This window comes from Anolis carolinensis, chromosome 1 (genome assembly GCF_035594765.1).
Source record: "Anolis carolinensis isolate JA03-04 chromosome 1, rAnoCar3.1.pri, whole genome shotgun sequence".
Lineage (NCBI taxonomy): Eukaryota > Metazoa > Chordata > Lepidosauria > Squamata > Dactyloidae > Anolis > Anolis carolinensis.
Window position 1 is genome coordinate 180575502 of NC_085841.1, and position 23150 is coordinate 180598651.

General features: G+C 38.2%; 1 protein-coding gene across 1 annotated transcript in view; it reads right to left on the minus strand.

The window, feature by feature from the left end:
• The window catches only part of spag16 (sperm associated antigen 16), a 583704-nt gene extending 563497 nt beyond the window's left edge, over positions 1–20207 (minus strand). Inside the window, exons 1-4 of the mRNA XM_062961030.1 lie at positions 20051–20207; positions 7455–7501; positions 4836–4934; positions 2250–2377 (exon numbers count right to left, since the gene is read on the minus strand). Coding sequence (XP_062817100.1) covers positions 2250–2377; positions 4836–4934; positions 7455–7501; positions 20051–20105 — 329 coding nt within the window. The 5' untranslated portion in view covers positions 20106–20207. The remainder of the gene's footprint in view (positions 1–2249; positions 2378–4835; positions 4935–7454; positions 7502–20050) is intronic.
• Positions 20208–23150: the final 2943 nt, after the last annotated feature.

Sequence of the window (23150 nt, forward strand, 5' to 3'; positions counted from 1 at the left end):
TGTTTCTCTAAATACTTAAAAGACGTGGCATGAATACTGCATGAATTTATTGCAGCAAACATTGATAAGCAGTAAGGTAGCTCTGGCAAACATGTAAATTATGCAACAGCCCCTACTGGGAATCCTAATGTTGAAAGGGGGAAGGATGCAGTTTTTATATGGTGTACAGCTTTAAAAATATAACCCCTACTATAGGTTCTTTGAACAGATTCAAATGTTCGGAGTGCAGGAAGGAAAGGATATTTGTCCACCAAAATTCTTTGCAGATAATGTTTGCTCTCTCCTGGTAAAGCCACACAAAGAGATTCCCTTTTTTATATCTATTCTTACCTTTAGAATAGATTTGATATCTATTCTTAACTTTAGCAGGATATCGGGCTAAACATTAATTGTTATACGTCACAGTTTATGCCTCAAAACAATCTTACTATTGTACACATTTATGCTAATATCATGTGAGATATTCCTCATTGAAATCTTACACATCTATATCCCCAAGCAATTGGCTTACAATCCACCTGTTGGTTACAAAAATGAATACTTTCATTTATAAGTAGGATATACAAAATAAATATACTACTCCATTCAAAATTAGGCCAAATCATACTAGAATCCTTTGTTCACCAAAGTAAAGGATCAGATTCACAAAGGCAGTTTTATATCATTGGCAAAATTAGGGAGAATTTGTAATCCTCATTACTAAACTCCACATTGTCACATTTCAATTTCAAGTCACACTCTTGGCATTACAATGCCATTTGTTGAAGCACAGGGAAATAGTTGGGTGGAGATGGGCATACCCAAAGCAATGAACACCTCAGACAATGGCATTACAACAGAATAGTGAGAGTTTCCATTTGGAGGCATCTTAAACTGTAAAAGAGTGACAGCTGCTTTTATAAGGAAGCTGTGAAAATATCAGTAAACTATCATTGTCCCCTGCTCCCTCCCTCCACTTCTTCCAAATGTAGTCCAACACATTTAGATACATTTGCCAGTTACGAAGGAAGGAACTAAAGGGGCTCTTACTGAATCTAAGAGCACTTCACAACGTACAAGTTACTTGAATGAGAAGCCTTGACAAGAAAGATATGAGATGTGTCTTCTACCTGACTTCAAACAGAGCTGATTATTGCCTCTACTTGGAACCCAGTTGCTAAAAAAAGGAATTTTCTTGATTATCTGGACATATAGCCCAGAACAGGGATGGGCAACTACAGAAAAGGCAGTGTTACATTTTGGTGTATCAAAAGTGACGCAATGTCAGCTCCAGCTGAGTCTCTGGCCAATTTTGAGCCCTTGTTTGCTTGGGGTGTCTTCTGCCAGTATGAGGGCTTTTGGTGTGAAGAAGGGTTGAAGCTAATCAAAGTATTTTTACCCTTTTTCAGGAGAAAGGTCACCTTAAATGAGCTGCAAAGTTTTTAAATAATTTCGGGAATTCTAGGGCTTTGGGGGGCTTCATGTTGTTCAGGCTTTGCCCACTCCTTTCCTAGAATATATATAAAAATCACATTTTCCCTTATACTGATATTAGCTGAAGAGGAATATGAAATCTCTTCTGGACTCACAGTGACATTGGAAGCAGATCTGAATAGTCAAAGCAATGTGACCTAACAGAATTGCTTATAGACAGAACCTCTAAAACCAAACCAAAAATACCTCATATAAAGACATGCCATTTTAAGTGCCTTACAGGTCCACCCTACCCTAATAAATATTCATCTAATTGATTACAGAGGCTGGATTTACACCGCCCCATAATCCAGTTTCAGAATGCAAATTATATGCATTGAACTGGATTATATGAGTCTACACTGCCATATAATCTGGTTCTATGCAGTTAATCTGCATTCCTGTAGATCCAGCCAGAGTCTTACTTGAAGGTTGACGGGAACTCTCCTAAATTTGTTACTAGAAATATTTCCTTTTTACAGTGAGATAATGTCTTTTAAATCTCTAATAGTAAAATAACAGTCATTGAATCTTGATGTCAGATGTTTTTGAAGAAAATACAATATAATAATTAGAAATATAAAAGCTACATTAAGAAGCAGCACTTTAACAAAGTTAAAAATGACCACATGCTTTCTGAAAACATTCATCGTTTTATTTATGATTTTATTTCATCTTTCATAATTTCACATGATCCTTTGTTTTTTTTACAATATAAAAGCAACTATGATGTGTTTGAGACACATTGCACACATGGAAAAGACTGAATTATCTGAGCCAGAATATATTCAATTTACCATTCAGTTTGAAAGCAGTCTAGTGTCCTGTTCATGCCCATTCTAATTAGAAAATTACAGAGGAAGTCATCCACAATTTCAGGTGTTTCAGAAAGAGGATGCTTAGCAATCTGTCCTGGTCGCTGAGCCTAGAAAGAAAATTCAAGAGCTGCTATTAGAAAAATAATCAATCTGTACACCTCATAATTGCTTTTCACACACACACACAAAACAATTTCTGCTCAAAGGCTATTTGGATTCTTTAATACATAAATTACAGTGTGAGATACTTATAGCAGTTTATCTCCCATGGTCTTGCATCATACAGCAATTTGTGAGAACCTCCATGAATTTCTCCAGTTTTTGGTTCATGCATTCCAAATTGTCCTGAATTCAGCAATGTAGTTTGCATAGCTACTGTGCTGTTTGATGTTAAATGTTTTAAGCCTGTTTAAAACTTTTAAAATAAAATAACATGTTTTATTCTTTTTCAATGTTTTAATTATAAAGAATGTTTCTTTACCTTTGTTTTGTTTTAATGTGTATTGTGTGGTGCCTTAGATTTCATACTGGCAGAAAGATGGAATATAACATAAATAAGTAAATGTTCATATCCATGTTTACTCAGAAATACCCACTGATTAGGGCTATGTCTATTTAGATCAATAAACAAGTTAAAAAAGTAAAACCTGAACCAATCTTCTCACAATAACTAACTGGTTTCATGCAAGGAGCACAGGGCGATATATGTGTTGTTATATCTACATCAGCAGCTGATACACCCAGCTGTTTCAAAGCAATTCATCTTTGCAACATGATGCATCTATTTCAACTACACATGAATGTTACACTTTGAGTTATATAAATGTTTATTATTTGTTATTTTATTTAACTTATATCCTGCCTTTCTCCTAGCATGGGAACCAGAGCCGCATATATACCTTAGCACATACAAACACACACACAGAGAATGCAATTTAAAAATTCTCAATACAAATGCTAATGTACATTTCAACACACTTTGATTTAAAATTAAAATTAAAAACACAAGGGTTTAAAAGGTTTTTTTTAACAGGGTTAAAATGTATTTAAATAATTCAATAATAAATGAAAATAGACAAATAAAACAGAAAATCTCAACACTTCTACCCTTTTAAAAACTCTTACATACTAGCACCTTGTATGCACATAAGGAAACACTGCCAATGGCAAAACTAATAAAGACATTCCTATTCATATAGCACACAAAAATCCATTAAATGTGATTATTGTGATACTAATGGCTCATTGAAGCATTTCATTTTCATACAACTTAGATCCCACATTTCTGTTTTATCCAATGTCATTTGCAATTGAAATTTTAACTCCTTTGTTGCTGCTTTGTGGCTCCATACTTTTTTGTAAAGACAACAAAATCAATTAATTAGTAAATCATCAGTGTCAATAACAATACATCATGAAACAATAGTTTACTCAGTTGGATAAAGGAACTTTTTTAATGAATTGGAGATTTGTTGTTGAAGGCTTTCATGGACGGAATCACTAGGTTGTTGTGAGTCCTCTCAACCTCTGAGGATGTCTGCCATAGATGTGGGCAAAACGTCAGGAGTGAATGCTTCTGGAACATGGTCATACAGCCTAGAAGACTCACAACAACTGAATTGGAGATTTGTTTTAATAGACTGATTTATTGTGAAGCTTCCTTCACCATCTCAAAGCACAACAAAATGCAATTTATTTAAATTTAATTAGTTTAATCAATTGTTCAACAAACCTCATATTGCATTTTAATATGACATGTACCAAGCGTAACTATCCAGAGCAGTGGTTCACCACCTGTGTGTCCCCAGGTGTTTTGGTCTACAACTCCCAGAAATTCCAGCCAGTTTACCAGCTGTTAGGATTTCTGAGAGTTGAAGGCAAAAACATCTGGGGATCCACAGGTTGAGAACTACTGATCCAGAGGATGGTTATTAATATGTTGAGCAGGGTTTGGCAACTGCAGTGGGAGAAAAGGTTAAACTTCATCCTTGTACCAGATTGCATCAATGCATTTTCATACAAAAATGCAACCCAGAATCAACCAGAATCTGTTTCCATTTTAGAGCTTTATATTCTTCAAGCATATTTTTGTATGTTAGATATGTTGAATCCTTCCATTAGCCAAACCTTCCCTATCTCACATATAGAGCAATAGCAATCACAAAAATACCAATGTATCTGAATTCCTCCCTTTAGTTTGCAATTTCCACCTTTTAGTATGTAAATGACAATGCCATTGGACGTATTACAAAGAGCTAAACTAGTTTTTACTGAGTATTCAAAAACATTTTAATTAAAAAGCCCACATTTACTTCAGTCTTTATTCTGGACTCCCATTATATATTACCAAATATGGGATTTGGTTTGTTTCAATTATGCAACTGCATCTAAACTACATATTTTATTCTAGTGAATCCATGGAAATGTGCCTCTTATTAATCTAAAAGTTAAATTCAGGCAACTGGTTTGCTCTTTCAACTTGAAATAACTCTTCAAATGACAAAACATCAATTGTAGTCACATGAAACAAAATGGCATATATATATTTAAGAGCAGGGTGTATACCATAATTTGAGCATCAACAGTCTGTTCTTGCATAGTGTGTAATGCTTTTGCCAAATCTTCATCACCTTCCTGCACACTGAAGTCATCGTCTCCTGGTACCTAAAGCACAATTATGAACAAATATGAGTCCTGTGCATAAACAAACACTGTTTCAGGCTGAATCATTGTAAGCAATTGCCATAATTCAGCAATGTCACCAGAAAACCAAGGTGGGTAGGTAGATTCATGGTAGAAGATTCTTTACATTGTTGCATCTTTGTTTATTTATTTATTTACGGCACTTCTACCCTGCCTTTCTTGGGAATCAAGGCAGCTTTACAACATAGGCAACAATTCAATGCCTTTAAAAAACAGTGTACAATAAAATAAACATTAAAAAGTTATAAAATACAATTAAAATAATTAAAAGCATTTAACACAATACAAACATAATAATTCACATGATCCACAAACGTAGTCCGGGCCATTCCAGTAGTCAGTTGCACATCTTTCATATCTAACATTGCACCAGTTTTCCAAAGGCTTGGTCACAAAGCCATGTCTTGACTTTTTTAAAGAAAGTCAGGAGGGAGGGGGCTGATCTAATCTTCCTGGGGAGGGAGTTCCACATTGTTTCAGTCTTTAGCATCGAAATACAAGGAACTTATCCAGCAGAGTCAGGATAATCCTCTTTCTGATATTGGGAGCGCTACTGTTTGTCTGAGAAATCAATTGTGGTCTCTACTACATGGAGCAATCACATGACTTCATATAGGGCAGCTTTTTGTATCTTGGTTCTCACACCTATAATTTATTCATTTCTCATTCAATTCATCCAGTGCATCTACTAATAAATGTATGGAGCAAGGGATTCTGGACAAATTTCTGACAAGTGATATGTCTGAAACCATGGAAAGAGTGATCTGTTCCTCCTCAAAAGCTTGCTGGATGAGTAAGTCAATAGGAAGAGAGGAAAGGAGGGAAGGAGAAGGGGAGATTCAATGCAGACTAAAACTATATGAACACTTCAATAAAAGTATATGTATATAATTTTAAATACATTTTAAAATACAATTAAACAATGATAAAGTTATAAAAATTAAACCTTAACACTTAGAAATTCCTAGAGAGGTGTTTTCTCAGATATGAAGGAGGAACAAGCTGAGGATCAATCCTGACAAGACAGAGGCCCTCCCGGTCAGTCGCTCGTCTGATCGGGGTATTGGGTGGCAACCTGTGCTGGACGGGGTTGCACTCCCCCTGAAATCACAGGTCCGCAGTTTGGGGGTCCTCCTGGATTCAGCGTTGACGCTTGAGGCTCAGGGGTCGGCGGTGGCCAGGAGGGCTTTCGCACAACTCAAACTTGTGCGCCAACTGCGACCATACCTCGTGAAGTCTGACTTGACCACGGTGGTGCATGCCTTAGTTTCCTCTAGACTGGACTACTGTAATGCACTCTACATGGGGCTTCCCTTGAAGACGGTCCGGAAATTACAATTGGTCCAGTGCTCGGCGGCCAGATTAATAACGGGGGCGAGCTACAGGGAAAGATCTACTCCCTTGTTCAAGGAGCTCCACTGGCTGCCGTTCATTTTCCGGTCCCAATTCAAGGTGCAGACTATCAACTATAAAGCCCTAAACGGTTTGGGACCCTCCTACCTTAGTGACCGTATCTCCTATCATAAACCCACCCGATCTCTTTGATCGTCAGGGGAGGCTCTCCTGTCGCCACTGCCTATATCTCAGGCCCGTCTTGTGGGAACAAGGGAGAGGGCCTTTTCTGCTGTGGCCCCCCGACTGTGGAATTCACTGCCCACTGAGATTAGGCAGGCCCCCACTTTGCTAGCCTTTAAGAAAGACTTAAAAACATGGCTCTTCCAGTGTGCCTTTGGAGAGTAACTGTCATATCTTTCTTCGGTTATTCCCTTGGGATATCTATCCTCTAGACTGTTCCACTATTTTATGTCCCTGCTCCCCGTGGTTTTATTCATATGCCTTTCTCACCGAGTTTTAACTTAGTGTTCATGTGGCCCGCCCTGGTTTTTATTGCTTTTTCTGAATTTTGGGTTGTAATGTATGTTATTATTTATTGTATTGTTAAATTGTGTTATGATGTCTTGTTTTATATTTTGTTATATTATATGGTTCTGGGCATGGCCCCATGTAAGCCGCCCCGAGTCCCCGTTGGGGAGATGGTGACGGGGTATAAATAAAGTTTTATTATTATATTATTATTATATGAAAAATTAGCAATTTCTGTATTCATGATCTTTCATGGGAGTCCTGTGTCCCTAACCCCAGTGAATGAGGATGGCTGGCTGTGAAAGCTTTCTGTAGCCACATAATTTCTGCAACCCATAATTTTCTAATATTGGAGAGGTGGAAAATGAGACATGCCAGGAGAAATCAAAGCCCTCCTTTATCTACACCCCTGAAATGTGGCGAAAAAGGGGAATGCTAGCACAGGAGTCAGACTAGTTTATTCCTTCTGATTGAGATAATGGGACCATTTTTTAAAGTCAGCTGAAAAGGCAAAATAAGAAAGGAAAAAATGCCCTCTCTCCTGACCATCCAGCCCTCCAGCTTCATCTTTGCTCTGATTTCTTCATTTCCCACTAGATTGCTCTGCCTGTTCCTTACCTCTTCATACTGGTAGTCATCTTCAGAGCTTTCTGTTACTGTAACCTCTGCATGCTCAGTTAAGTTTAAGACAGCAAATCATATTAGTTTCAAACATGGCTTCCCAGCACAGTTAATATTCTTCTAAAATGTATATTCCACATTTTCTACTCTCAGAGTGATATTAAGCAACACACACGCTGCAATTCTTTGTACTTTAAACACTGTACAGTTTCGTCAGTTTGCTACTTAACTGCCTATATAAAGAACAGTGAATGCCACAACTATTTATGTGGATACAGAATCTATCTCTGACATTTTTAAACACTAGAGAATATTTTATCTGTAATCATTTTATTTCCCAAAAATTCTCAATTAGAAACTATTCTCATTGATTACCACAGGCTGCCAGATGGTTACACACTCTGGTAGATGTAGATTATTCTACAAGAGAAATTTGCCACCACAAGCCTAACTGTTAATCTTAATTTAAAGCACAATCCATCTGGTAAATAAAGCAAGGTCCAATGATGCCAACACTAGCCAAACTGAAACTAAGGACCTCATACTATGAGTGGTGGGAAAGTGGGGGAAAGCAGAGGGAACTGTCTTAATTAATTCCTTTTATTGAGGTCTGTCTTCTGGAATGGCCAGCCATCCCTCGTCCTTTTCCTGTCTTTAGCCATCTTAAGACATTTGGAGCACACGACTCCTGAAAACACATTCTGTTTCCACTTCCATGCACTGGAGAAACAAAAGTCTCACCAGAAGTGACCTTACATCATGTGATGGGACCATGGGACTGTTTCTGAAGCGCATGGCAATGGAGCCCAGAATGTGTGTGATGAGGTCCTATGTTGAATCAAAATCCCCCCCCCCCCCCCCAGTTTATGGATGTTGAGAACTATTACCATAAGAACTAAAATTTCTTGGCCTGATTTTGCACCTACACTGTGGCAATATCACTGGGCCAAAGATGGATTTAGTAAAATTGTTCTTCTCTTGTCCCACACATTTCCACTCTTTTTTCTTTTTTGTATTTCTGCCAGCAGAGCTTTGTCAGCGGAGCAGTTCTGATGTCAGAACAAGATCAGCCAGAAAAAAATTGTCCTGGCTGACAGGCATTTCTATAAACACAATTGTTCCCAATTCTAACTCTCTGTAACAATACTGGATAACAATCAGAGGCTGAAGGGAACATCATATCCATACTCATAACACCACCACTTTCTGGGTGTTTTTATTTCTGTTTGATTAAAGCCTTAGATTAATTCCTTGTTGGAAAAAGAAGTCTTCTCCCGAAAATGTTGTGGAGTAGGGGAGGCTAGATATCAGTCAAGGAAATTAGGGTAATACTTCCCTCACTATTCAGAATCTACAGCTCCCTCCTCCTAGCTACTATTATTTATTAAAATGAACAAAAATGACATTGTAAATCTAATAATAAAATAAAAGATTGAACATTAGAAATTTTACAAGAGAACAAGTAAAACTTGACAATAAAAGCAGTAATCCACAATCTTTGTCAGTTCTGCGCAGTACTATAATATAATTGTTGTTGGGTATATCTACACTGTAGTTTTATTTACAGATAATAATATTATCTTTTATGTATTTCTTGCCTCTCCTGATGGTTCAAGATGGGGTACAACAAATTCAAAAACAAAAAAATATATTAAATACAATAAATTACTAAATTTGATAGCTAAAAACACACCTGAAAAACCAAACACAGCTACAGAATTGACATATAATGGTAACAAAATGCAAATCAAAACTCACGATTCAAAGTTGACTGGGTAGGCCTGCCAGAAGATATGGATATTTAATTGGGTTTTAAATTCCAACACCTCATTTGGCTGTCGGAGCTTTTCCGGCAGATCATTCCACAGTCATGGGACAGCCAATGAATCACCAGTCTTTTCATGATAAAAATTTCCAAAAAGAGATTTACTATGCCTCCTTCTATGAAGTACTAACAACTAGCTATGTTATCACTGCTGTTGTCTAGGAAATCTTCTGTCAATATAACTTTGCACTACCAATGCTGCCTAGTAGTTGTCTGGCACATTTTGTTTGCTACTTCAGCAAAAGCCAGTTGACTCACAGATGCATGCAATCCTATCACCATGGAAAGATAGTGCCACTGGTGAGACTATAATATGGTAGAAAAAACTAATATTACTGGGGGAAATATAGTACCTTTCATTCTTATCTATTTTGACAAACATATCCAGTGTTATTAGATTTCACAATCTAATAACAATCCAAATGTCAAAGCCACCCAGTGAGAGTGAGTAAAGTATATGCTTCATAATTTAGGGGCTTCTGAGCCAGGTAGCTTTCTGATTACACTTTTATAGCACCATTGGATCTGGTAGTCATTATATCACACCCAATGCTGAAACTATAAATTTTGTGTAGAAGATGTGAGAAAGGCCCTAGTATGCACATCGCATATGGTCAAAGAAATACTTAATCTGTTATTCAGCAATAAAGTTTAAAATTAATCTGTTAACACTGGACATGGAAATGTTTTAAAGTGTTTAGTTATCAGTTCAGTGGGCTCTATGTAGTCACTGGAGTTTGGTTCCAAGGCCCACAATGGATACCAAATCCATACATATTCTGGTCCCATTATATACAATGGCGTAGTCAAATGGTGTCCCTTATAGAAAATGACAAAATCAAGTTTTGGTTTTTGAGGTTGTGTTTTTTTAAAAATATTTTCAAATTGTGGGTAGTTTAATCTGTAAACACAGAACCCATGGATATGGAGAGTCAACTGTACAGTAATACATCTAAATCCCAGAGAGACACAATGAATCAGAGGGAACATTGTATGTCACTTTTTTATTATTATTAGTAGTAGTAGTACTTTTGAATCTTATATCCAATCTGGGACCCAAGGCAGCTTACAAAGCTAAGACAGATGCAGCCAAAAATTATATTATATAAACTTTTAAAAATATAATCAAACTTTATATAAAATTAACTGTAGTTTAAAAGAACAATAAATATAACTGCACAGCACTTTATCCTGAGCAATCAGCTCTCAAAGACCTACCAAAATGAAAAGGCTTTCATCTGTCTATGAAAGGACAGCAAGGAGATCACCAGTCTAACATCCCTAGATGGGGAGTTACAAAGCCTGAGACAAACAACTGAAAAAATCCTTTCCTAGGTTCTGAACAGATGAACCTGGGAGGTTACTGTAACAAGAAAGGGTTCCCCTGAAGATTTCAAAACACACACAAACTCACATGAGAGAATAGAGTTTTTGGGATAGCCTAGATGATAGTCGCACACACTTAAAATTTTCCTCAGATGGAGAGCAATGAACAGTGAAGCTACTGCAGTATAGAAGTTATGTGTTCCCTGCCAGCTTCAGTGAACAAGCCATCTACACCCCCCTGGAACAGCTGAAGTTCCAAACACTCCTCCAGTGCAGCCCTACGAAGTTACATCCAAAGGCAATGTGGACAATCTTTCCCAGCAGAAGCATGAATATATTAAATAACCTGAAGGATAAAACAGAACTCTAAGGGACCCCACAAGTCAACTGCCAAAGGCAAAAGTGTTTCAGGATCATCTTCTGAGTTCACCACCCCAGTGGAATCCAGTATAAACATTGCCTTCAAGCTCCATGTCAGTAAGAAGGTGTCCAAGAAAGAAACCATGACTTATCAGCATTGAAAGGCACTGAGAGATCCAGAAAACACAATTCTCCCATCCAGTTCTGAGCAAAAGTTGCTAACCAAAACAACCAAAGCTGTCCCTATTTCATAATTATAACTGTAACCATAACTCCAATGGTAGTGACCTCAAAGATAACAGATCTGCCCCCACAGGGCTCCTCTTTTCAGCTACTCCAAAATATAAGTTGCAATGCAAAAACACATCTATCCACTTCAACAAAAGAGGAAGAAATAAAACTCAAGAGCTGAACTGCCAATCTTTTCATCAAGAATTAGTAATCCTTGTAAACTGTACTGAAGAAACTGAAATGGCTAAATTTTAATTTGTACTTTGCCTTTTGTAATTCAAATTACAATTGTGATTATTTCTTTAAATGATAACAAGCCAAACAAAATCACTAAAACTATTATCCTGATATACAAGCATTTTTATATTTTCAATATGAGTCAATAAACAAATAACAGATTTATAGATGCAATTGAATGTGCATTCAGTGGGATTTGTATCGATATAGAAATATACACAAAATTGGAATTTCAAGGAATATTTACATGTCTTAAGCATCTAAGGAATGATGAAAAGAAGATACCACAGACATACATAAGAATAATAGGTATAACCAATCTTTTACAGGTTAAATTTGTGGACAAAAGAGTAACTCCCACGTTGTAGGTGAGCAATCTGTGTACAAAATGGATTGCAAACTACATTCTTGCTTCCCACAGTTCAGCTAGATGCCTCTGTAAGGGAAACATCATCTCTTCCCACTTTTATACATGAGTGAATGGAATTTAGAAGTAGAGAAATATGTACATTTGTGCAAAGGGCTTTTGTAGCATCTTAGAGACTAATTGAGAGAAGTAGCATAAGCTTTCTCAAACTAAGCCTACTTCCTCAACATCTATACGGACACTAGAAGAATTTCCCTAACTTTTTTTAAAGACCTCACCATTCCTCATCACTACCAATTCCAGAAAATTTAAATGTCGAGGATTTTCAGCTGAATTTGCATTTGTCTCTATTTGCAACTGTATGGTAAAGCAATACATAATATTTCATGATAATAAACACTTTGCCTTGGTACCTTCTACCCGCAAGTACTTCTTTCCCCAAGGAAGATAATTTGGTACACAGACAAAGACAGTCAGCCAGAGATGCCAGCTGTTTCTAATGCAAACTGACAGTCCTACAGATAAATAGGCAAGTAACTGGTTTATGTAAAACTATTTAAAATGAGTTAAAGGCATACAGGGAGTGTCAATATCTTAATCACTCTAATTTCAAAAATAACAGCTTTATGACACCCTATATTTTATTTTTGCTCCACGCCACCCATTTCTGAAAATAAAAGAGTAGTCGTTTCCTAAGACTCAAATCCAGAGCTGAAGAGCTTCAAACATGGAGCCTGTGGTGACAGTTTACAAATGTCAGACTGATCTCAACCCTTTCCATCTGACTGATATCAAATGCCACATTCCATGTGTTCTCAAAATATTTATGATGTCTCCTTTGGCATTTACTTGAGTTATATCCTCACATACACAGAGAGAAATATATAGCACTGAAAGAATATATCAGAACATGGTGATTTGAATTTTACAACAAAGAGCAGAGGCACCATGAGAAAAAGCCCACCTTCCTTCAGTATCCTGCTATCCTTGAAATTAATCCAAGCCTATAGTCAGGGGGGGTGGGTGGGTTATGGATTCAATTCCCCCCCCCCCACACACATGCTTTTCAGTATTTTTTTAAAAAGCCGACATAGTGGAAGCGATCAAGTTTTGATGTTGTGGGTGTTTAATCCATACTTGTGACGTGAAGATGACACAATCCACCGAAAGTGACATCAGGAGATGCTTTGAATGCGATTTCCTGCTTCTCGGCAGGGGGTTGGACTGGATGGCTCATGAGGTCTCTTCCAACTCTGTGATTCTGTGATCAGAATCGGACACCCCAGGTTAAGCTCCATAAGAAAAACTTAATCTTAAATACAATTCATGCTGTTTCCAGGTGTATAACAAATATAATTTGTGATTAGTGTTTCCTTTCATCCACCTAACTCAAGAAGATGCCTAAATGTCTATCAAAGCAACAGAATGTTTTTGAGTTCATGACAAAAAAGAAAAAGGCAAATATTGAAAACCAAAAAAAAAAGCAGCAGGCTGAGAACCATTGCAGCAGTTGGTACGGATAAAGACCACAGAACATGCACACTTGGACTGCAGGTGAAAACTGTGGAAACTGAAATATCGACCATAGGTTCATCTAATTCTAATCCAAGCCCTGCCAGAGAAACCATGGAACAGGACCAAAGACAAGAAGCTGTGTCATTGTTAGACCTTGGAATTTATAACAAGGCTGTTTCTGATCCTAAAAAAGTTTCTGTCATCCCTTCAGCTTAGCAAAACATTACAAAGAGTAGATGTGGACATTTTCTGTAGTCTGCAACATGTCGACAGTCTCTTTAAAAAAGCCAGGGAAATATGCACAGAATTTGTGAAAGAATTTCAGGATATATTTGACACAGCAATAACAGTGGTGGAGTCTATGGGTGGAGAAGTTAGGATTCCTCGCATCTGTTCAAGGCAGACTTCTAAAAGCAACATGCAGGCAACTTCACCAACACCAATGGAATATTATAGGCTAAATGTGTACATCCCATTTCTGGACTTTTTCTGCAGTCAGCTACAAGAAAGGTTTACAAGGTCCAGGGAAGCAGTTCAAGAACTGCAAGTGTTCCTACATATTAATTGTGGCCATTTAAAATACAATTTGAACAAGTGCACAGAACTTTATAATGAATTCCTTCAAGATACTAACACACTGATGGAAGAATTTGACCTGTGGTGTAGAAAATGGAAAAATATTGCACCTGCAGAAAAACCATCAAATGCACTGGAAGCATATCTTGTCTCTGGACAATTTTTTCCAAATGTGAAGAAACTTATTCAGATTTCTACAACATTGTCAGTGTCAACAACTACAAAATGAAAGGTTTTTTTCAACTCTTAAATGTTTGAAAACATACCATAAGAAGCACAATGGGGCAAGAAAGACTAACTGGACTCGCACGCAAGTGCCCACCAAAGTTTATTACTGGAGCCTGATTTCTCTCAATGTTTTCAAGTGTTTCCAACAGGCATTGTGGTATTCTTTTGTAACCACAAAATTACTAATTAAGAGTCATTTTCAGGATTTTTTAGAATTAAAACTATGTAGATAAAATAGAAATTTGATTTAATTAAGTCTATATGAAACGTAGAATTTAAATTATTTTGTGTTATGGACCTACTCTTCATGATTCGCTAAAAAAAATTAAAAAAAATTGATGAAGGGATCCCACTCAAACACTTGCAAGTCAAGCTTGCTAATTGCACCCTTCACACTTGGTTAATAGACATTGGTTCTTTCTTCCACCCTGGACTTTCTACAGGTATATATACTCCATTTGCTTTACCACCATCAGATCCTCTGAATATGGCAGTCACAGCTGGCGGAAATGTCAATAGAAAATGTTGCTAGAACACGGCCATACAATCTGGAAACCACACAACACCCAGTGATTGCGGCTGTGAAAGCCTTTGACAATTCATAAATTAAAAATTGTTTCAGCATCCCCCTCTAATTTTTTTTTCAGGCTATGTGTCTGAATTCATCTCATTTCCCTTATTATACTGACAAGAAGACTAATAAAACAGCAAACCCAATGCCCAGGTAAGCTAAAAGAGGTACACAGGTGGTATCATACATATCTGATGACTCAGCAAAAGCTTTTGACAATATCATACATAGTTGCTTCAGGAAACTTGTTATCTGTGAACTGCTCCAAAGCAATCAATATACAGAACAAGAATATAATGCAGAAGTAACTTCGCTGCATCCCAGTAAGATTCTTGTAATTTAAACAACACAATAAGGTATTTCCTAATCTAAAATATATTTATTAAAGTTGAATGGCAGATATATTACATCACAATTTTAAATATGCATAAGCTGCAGACAAAGAATCTAAAATAGATGGGGTGTACACTAGTTTAAAAATTGTAAAAGGATGTGCTAATCCATCTTGTATTCTGCTCCTTATGCTGAAATTTGATTCTCAGGAAGTGCGCTGTGAATTCCATGGGTAAAAAAAATCCCTGAAAGAAGACAATCATAGAGGGGGTCAATTTAGTTTTTAGTAAAAAATAAAAAATAAAAGAAAAAGGTGACGAAATCACTGTTTTTAATGGTTTAAAAATCAGAATTCTGCTCATGAGTCAATGCATCAAGTGTCTCCGTTAGCTGTCTCTCTCCCTCTCTTCATAAGATAAAATGCTAACGCTGCAAACTTATGCATACTGACTTAATAGTATAATTACATTCAGTGATTTAATTCTATAAAAAATATATACTAGCTTGGCCTGTAAAGTTGCAACCTGATGTCTATTGATCCAGGGTCAAGTCCTGCTTAACTTACTTCTGAATAGGTGTGTGTTGTGTTGGGCTACAAGACCTCTGCAAAATGTAAGTAGTTACCATGAAGACTCCTGCCACATCTCAACTCATCTTAGAAAAAGAAAACCCTGAAAGTAGTCTAGGAGTACAAAGTGGATAGGGAGTGCTTTACAAAACTGATCAACAATGCAATCCTATGCATCTCTATTCAAAAGTACATCTCAGTGAGTTCAGTAGGGATTATTCCCTGATAAATAGGATTGTATCCTCAGCACCCTGAGGGCCCAGAGTTTTCTTTTTCTAAGAAAATCCTGTGGATTACCTGCTTTGATAATCTGGTTTATATGGCAGTGTAAATCCAGCCTGAAATATAGCCAACAACACCTAGTATTCCTTGGTGGTTGCACATCCAATCAATAACTGGGCTGACTCTGCTTAGCTTCCAAAATCAGATCTAGTGTCTTTAGAGCATGTTGGCCAAGTTTAATAAAGGGTTCTTCCAGACAGTGTCAACATGCAGGTATTAAAAATGGAGCAAAAAATCCCAGGACATGACAGCCACACACAAAAAGTCCACAAGCAGATCCCTGCTGTCCTTACACCTTCCTTTGGAGTGGATCAAGATGGAGGGTGGACGGGGAGGTTTTTTTAATCTCTCCAAGATGCGCTGGACCTCATATGTGCTCATGGAGCGATCCTGACGTTCATACATGGAGATTTATTATTCTCTACACCCAACTCTAAATTCAAACTCTGTTTAATAGTATAAAGATCTAAAGCAGTGGTTCTCAACCTGTGAGTTCCCAGGTGTTTTGGCCTACAACTCCCAGAAATCCCAGCCAGTTTACCAGCTGTTAGGATTTCTGGGAGTTGAAGGGCAAAACACCTGGGGACCCACAGACTGAGAACCACTGTTCTAAAGAAAGGAATGGCTGCAGAGTTCTAACTGATTTCCAAATGTGCTTCCCTTTATCCACCTGTGTGTCTGTGGCTCCATTTTTTGACAGCCTGATCAGCTGTTTTGGGATTTTAAAATGTGCATGTGCACTGGAGTAGTCCACACAAGATGGGAAGGAAGCCATGTGTTTTCCATTACTGCAGGGATATACAGTCTTGCAAAGATGCACATTTTTTGTAGGAAATCGGGTTTTAAGCTCATCTTTTAAACACGTGCTTTTCAGCTGTTAACCCGGTTCTATCCACACTGTCTAAACATCATTTAACCACTCCCTCTCTTTTATCCTAGTTACTTCCAGGTTTTTAGGCATGAGTAAAAGGGCCCCGAATCTAGGAAAAGTATCCTCCCTTGTATTCTTTATAGAATCACAAAGTAAAAAAGGTTGTCTATTCCCAGACCAAAAAGAAAAACTCCACTATCTGTGGGAAGAAGACTTATACAATGTTGTGAGACTTTTAAAAACAAAAGCCATAAAGCTGCAAAAAATTCCAAAATGTTTGTCAACATAACCCTTTCGATACGTTCTGGCTGGGGAATTAGAAAACTACAAGAAATCCAATAAATATAAAGCTATTTGCATTACTATTACAAAAATTAATGAAACAGATGTATCAACTGGGAAAAATAAAACCAGAAGTGTTGGTTTTGTTTATAAGTTGTATAACTGCACATATACTGTATTTAATGGCATATTGTAATGGTTGTGTGCCTCCAATATTTCCTGACTTGTGGTGACCCTAAGGTGAATCTATCACAGGGTTTTCTTGGCAAGATTTGTTCAGAAGTTTGTCCTTACTCTCCTCTGGGGCTGGGAGAGTAGGATTTGCCCAAGATCGCCCAATGGGTTTTCAGGGATGCATCTGTACTGCAGAATTACTGCAGTTTGACACTACTTTAACTGTCATGGCTTTATGCTATGGAATCCCTAGAGCTGTGGTATTTGGTCTTTAGCCTCTCTGCCAAAGATTGCTAGTTCCTCACCAAAGTACTGAGCCATGGCAGTTAAAGGAGTGTAATACTGCATTCATCCTATGGCGCAGATGTGCTATATGGTCAAGTAGGGATTTGAAACCTGGTCTCCATGGTTTTAATAAAGCATCCAAACCCATACACCACACTGTCTCTTATGAATTCAACAACACGGGTAGATTTTCTCATTCTTTTAAAAAAATGTCTTAAAAAAACATTTTTTTAAATACAAGAGATAAGTAAGTTTGATTTTGACATTTAATATTTTTGGATTTTAGGAGGGAGAGATATTTCCCAAGCCATGGATGTCTGAATGAAGAATTCATGAAGGTAAAGGGCTGATAGAATTTTTGAAAATTCAATAGTAACAGAAGTGTTGCGAAACTACAAGAGAAACTTGAAATGAGGTTTGCAACTCTGCTTCAACAATGCAAGCAGTGCATTGCTACATAAATCATAATTTAGGATGGAATTGGTAACACTGATTGAATCATTGAAATAATTTTTATTCTTTAATATAAATGTATTTACACAGTGCTGGATTAACCACCCCAAATGTTTTATGATTGATTTTGATTATTTGGTGCAATTCTAAATTTAAAGGTGTTCTGTTTCAGAGCAATTCCAGACATAATGATAGAGTTGATAATCTGTGGGAATATGCCACAAAGCAGGGACTGTAGGTGCACTGGGCTTATCTCCTTCTGGGCCCAAGTATGAAAGGGGCTTCATAACTTAACTAACACAGGGTCTCATTTGTCCTCAATCCAGCACTGTGTTTATGTAGCCTTCAAATAATCACCATAACTACTATTTGCTGTTAAAGGGTTTATACTTTATTAGGGAGCAGAAAAACCTGTGTAGATCACAATCTTATGAATATCCTAAAGGCTCCAGATGCTATCTGATATTGGACATTACGTAAGGTAAGCCCCGGTTAATACTTAGATGGGAGACTGCAAAAGAATCCCAGGTGCTCTAAGCTGTGTTTCAGAGGAAATGACTGGCAAATCCACCTCTGATCATTCCTTGCCTTAAGGAAACCCTGTGAAAGATTGATGGAGTAGACAGGCAATGTCAAGGTGAAAATATACAAACCCACCAACTTTCCTGATTAACAGTTCTGATTAATGTATAATGCTGGAGGCTTTAATGGCTGAAATGCTGTGGCTGGCATCTTCAGAAGATATTGGACGTTACGCAATGTAAGTCCTGGTAAATACTTGGATGAGAGACTGCAAAACAATCCCAGGTGCTCTAAGCTATGTTTCAGAGGATGCGACTTCAGACCCTCTGAAGATGACAGCCACAGATGCAGGCGAAGCGTCCGGGGAGAATGCTGCTAGAATACAGCCATACAGACTGGAAACCACGCAATCCCCCTGTCCTGATCAATCTTTTGTTATCCAGTTTTTCAGCAGTGTTTAAAAGTACCTAATTCCTTTTCCCACTTCCTTGCAATCGTTTAGCTATATGATATCCAGATATTATCTCTATCTCTGCATCTACACTGTAGAATGAATGAATGCACTTTGATACCAATTTAGCTGCCATGGCTCAAGGTTATGGAAGTTATTGTTTCTTATGTATGCATCCGTTTCTATTTTAATTTTTGCATATTTATATATTTTAAATTGTATACTAATCTTTTATGTCAAGCCACTGAGTCCCCTTTGGGGAGATAAAGCAGGTTTCCCCTGACATTAAGTCCAGTCATGTCTGTCTCTGGGGTGTGGTGCTCATCTCCATGTCTAAGCCGAAGAGCCGGCATTGTCCGTAGACACCTCCAAAGTCATGTGGCCAGCATGACTGCATGGAGCACCGTTAGCTTCCTGCCGGAGCAGTACCTATTGATCTACTCACATTGGCATGTTTTCAAACTGCTAGGTTGGCAGGAGCTGGAGCTAACAGCGGCCGCTCACGCCGCTCCCAGGGCTTGAACCTGGGACCTTTTGGTCTGCAGCTCAGTGCTTTAACGCACTTTGCCACCGGGACTCCTTAGGGTATAGATATGATAATAATAAATGCTGTAACTGCTTCCTGCAGAATTCTGGGGTTGTTTATAATTTAGGGGAGGGGCCTTTAAACTGCTCAGCCGAAGAGGTCCTGGGCCTCACTAAACTACAAACCCCAGAATTCTGCAAGAGGCAGAAACTAGATTTAAAGTGGATCCATGGTCTAGTGCCTGATCTAAACTGTTAGGAATTGTGGGAGTTGAAGTCCAAATTACCTGGAGGGCCGAAGTTTGCCCAAGCCTGGTCTAGATGCAACCTACAGCCCGACCCCCAAGTTGGAGTCCTCCAGGTGTTTTGGGCTTCAACTCCCAGAAGTCTCAGGCGCCTTGGCCAATGCGAAGGGATTGTGGGGAATGAAGTCCACAAAGATCTGAGTTCGGGAAACACAGCTCTACATTCTTGACGAAGGAAACTAGTAGGAGGGGACAGAAAGACCGGCGGCGGCGGTTGTTTTGCTTCCCCTTCCCTTTCCCCTTCCTCGGCCCCCGAGGCGCCCTCCCAACCCAGGAACGGGGGCGAGAAGACGATGAGAAGGATACGGTGCAGGCAGAAAGTGCCTTCCGAGGTCGTCGTCATCGTCGGAGCCTCCTCCATGGTCTCCACAGCCTCTCCCGGCCTCCCCGCGTCCCTTGGTTGCTACGGGCAACGCCGACTTCCGGTCAGGGTTCGCGCCGCTGGGGAGAGCACGCGCGGGGCCCGCAGAGCAGGAGCTGTTTTGTTTCCCACGAGAGGAGAGAACAGGCCTCAATAAGGCAGGAGAAAGGGGGGCTTGACGTATGCTCCCCAAGGGTCAGTTAGGGACAGTGGATGATGTCATTCAGAACTCCCACTTGTCAATAACGCCTCACTTTTAAGAACACATTAGACTGATGGTTATTCTTTCAGGCTTCTTCTTGTTTATTTTATGTATTTATCATGTCAGAAGCGAATTGAGAATACAGTTATAGTGTATAGAAAAACCAAGTTTTAAAACTTGGCATTATACTAAATCTCTTTTGACCACTTGGAGTGCTATAAGAAGGTCCTCCACTGTGCATGTATTACATTGTAGTAAGTGGTCTGTGTTTTGCTCTTCTCCACACTCGCATGTAGACCCTACTTTGTAGCCCCATTTCGTAAGGTTGGCTCTGCAGCTCATGGTGCCAAAGTTCAGTCTGTTCAGCGCCTTCCAAGTTGCCCAGTCTTCCGTGTTCCCAGCTGGAGCTAACAGTGGGAGCTCACCCTGTTCCCAGGATTTGAACCACCAGTCTGAGTCAGCAGTTCAGTGGTTTAACCCGCTGTGCCATTGGGGGCTTCTATCTTCCTCTCCTCCTTTAAAATCAGCTGTTTTCTCTGTGCACTCAGAAGAAAAGGAAACATTATACACTCATCCAGAAAAAAATCACCGAGAAGGCATAATTGTCATCAATGAAGCATTCCTGACTCCATATGGGATCCTTCTTTTACTTTTGCTGTTGTTATTCTGTACTCTGACTCAACCCTATCATATGATTTTCTTGACAAGCTTTATTCAATTACTGTTTACCATTGCGATCTCTTCTAAGACTGGGACTTTGTGAGATAGCCAAGGGCACCCAGTAGACCTCCGTGACTGAGCAGGGACTTGAATCCTGGTCTCATGGTGTCTTTGTCCAACCTTCAGACCATCATGGTGACCACTTCCTTTATCATTGAACATTAAATTATAGATGAGCAGCTAATGCATAATATAAATATATTTCAGTATATTTCAGATAGATAATGGCAAATCAGATCTAGTACAGATGAAACTTATTTTTCCTCTATTTCAAAAGCTACCAAACTTTTGAAAGAGTGTGTTACCCATCTCTTGGCCATCTCAACATATTTTGATGCTCAAAATCTATATTGCCACTCTAGAGAGGTTTCATTTGGAGAGCCGATTCCAGATGGTGGTTCTTCTCAACCTTCTGCCACTAATGTACTGTATGAGATTCAAAGGATTCAATTGTATTCCCTCATGCTGTTCAATGTAACATCACTCTGTTAAGGGATGTTTTGGGGAGATTTAGAATGTATGTCAATAATATGCAGGAAAAGTTATTAAACAGTTCCATAAAACAGACCAGATTTGGCTATGCAGCAGGAGCTCACCCTGCTCCCCAGATTTGAACCGCCAACCTTTTATTCAGCAAGTTCAGCAGCTTAGCGTTTTAACCTGTTGAACCATCAGAGGTTCCTATATCTTCCTCTCCTCCTTTTTAATCAGCTGTTTTCTCTGTGCACTCAGAAGAAAAGGAAACATTACACACCTGTCCAGGCTGTGTTCACCAAACCCTACCCTGACTCTATAATTTGCAATTGTGTGAATATGCATGTGCTAGAACCATATCCCAAAATGACTCACCATAATTGCAAGCTCAGGCTAGAACCCTGAAAAACAGTTCACAGATGACATCTGAGATTTCAAACAGATCATCATCATATTTATTTTTATTTCACCTTTCTCCCATAATTGGGATGCAAGGTGGATTACAATTTTTAAAAGAATGATGTAACTAAAATCACACAAAAAGTGGGCATTAAAATAAATTTAAAATATTCATAGTATGAAACAATTTAATCCTACACTTACAAGGATAAAATGTAATTTAAAAGATAAAAAGCAATTAAAAACAGTTTAGTTTAACACAATACATTCTTTAAAATGTTCTGATTTAAAAGCTTGTCAGAATAAAAAGAGTTTTGCTGGCTTATCTGCTGTCTTACAAAATCACAAGCTCAGGTGAATTTGGTTGAATTTTGAACATGTCAGACTTGAAAGTTATCAAGGATTTTTTTAAAAAAACAAATTTGACACCCAGTCTCAGAGAAACATTATAGCATCAGAGTAATGTCATGCTTTCTGTCACTATAGCAGATACTAGGATCAGGCTAGAAATCAGTTTAAGACTAAGTACTCCAACTGGAATAATTTGTTCACTGGACTGAATATAAAGCCTATTAAAGAAAGCAATTGAACAAATACAATATGCAACTAGTACCAGTGTAGTTCTATCATGAGGGTATAGAAATTGAATATATGCAAAGAAGCTATTGCTGTTACAAATCTGATTGAAATCCAAGAAGCAATTTGCTTGTAACATTCAATGGATTATAATTCATGTGGTCCGATGAAACTGTAGGGGCTTGCATTTCTGATGAAATCTGCTTGATGGTGTATTGATACTATAGACTTAAATGCCAGTCTTAGCTCTGATATTTTTTAAAAGAATGGGAAGATAAGATAAAAGTATTAAATCAGAGATTATTGTTGTTGATAAGGGAGCCACTGGTATTGTCCTACCAGTAACATATTTACGTATTTTAGTCATATGGTAGGAGACCGGATAATAACACTGATAGTTTAGTATATACAAAATGCTAGATTATATCACCAGGATCTGAGTGTGAGGAGTTAATATGGCTGAGAAGGTGAACAAGCCACTGTCAAACAGGATTTCACAAAAGACATGCATTACTGAGGTTTGCCAGAGAGGTTAAAGTGATTTTCTTCCATCTTTTCCTGAAATTAGGAGGTTTCCAGAGTAGTCAGGGCTGTGGCATAAAACTCTCAGAAGTGGGCAGTGAGTCTCTAGCAGTTTAAGGCTCCTTCTGCACTGCCATATAAAATCCAGATTA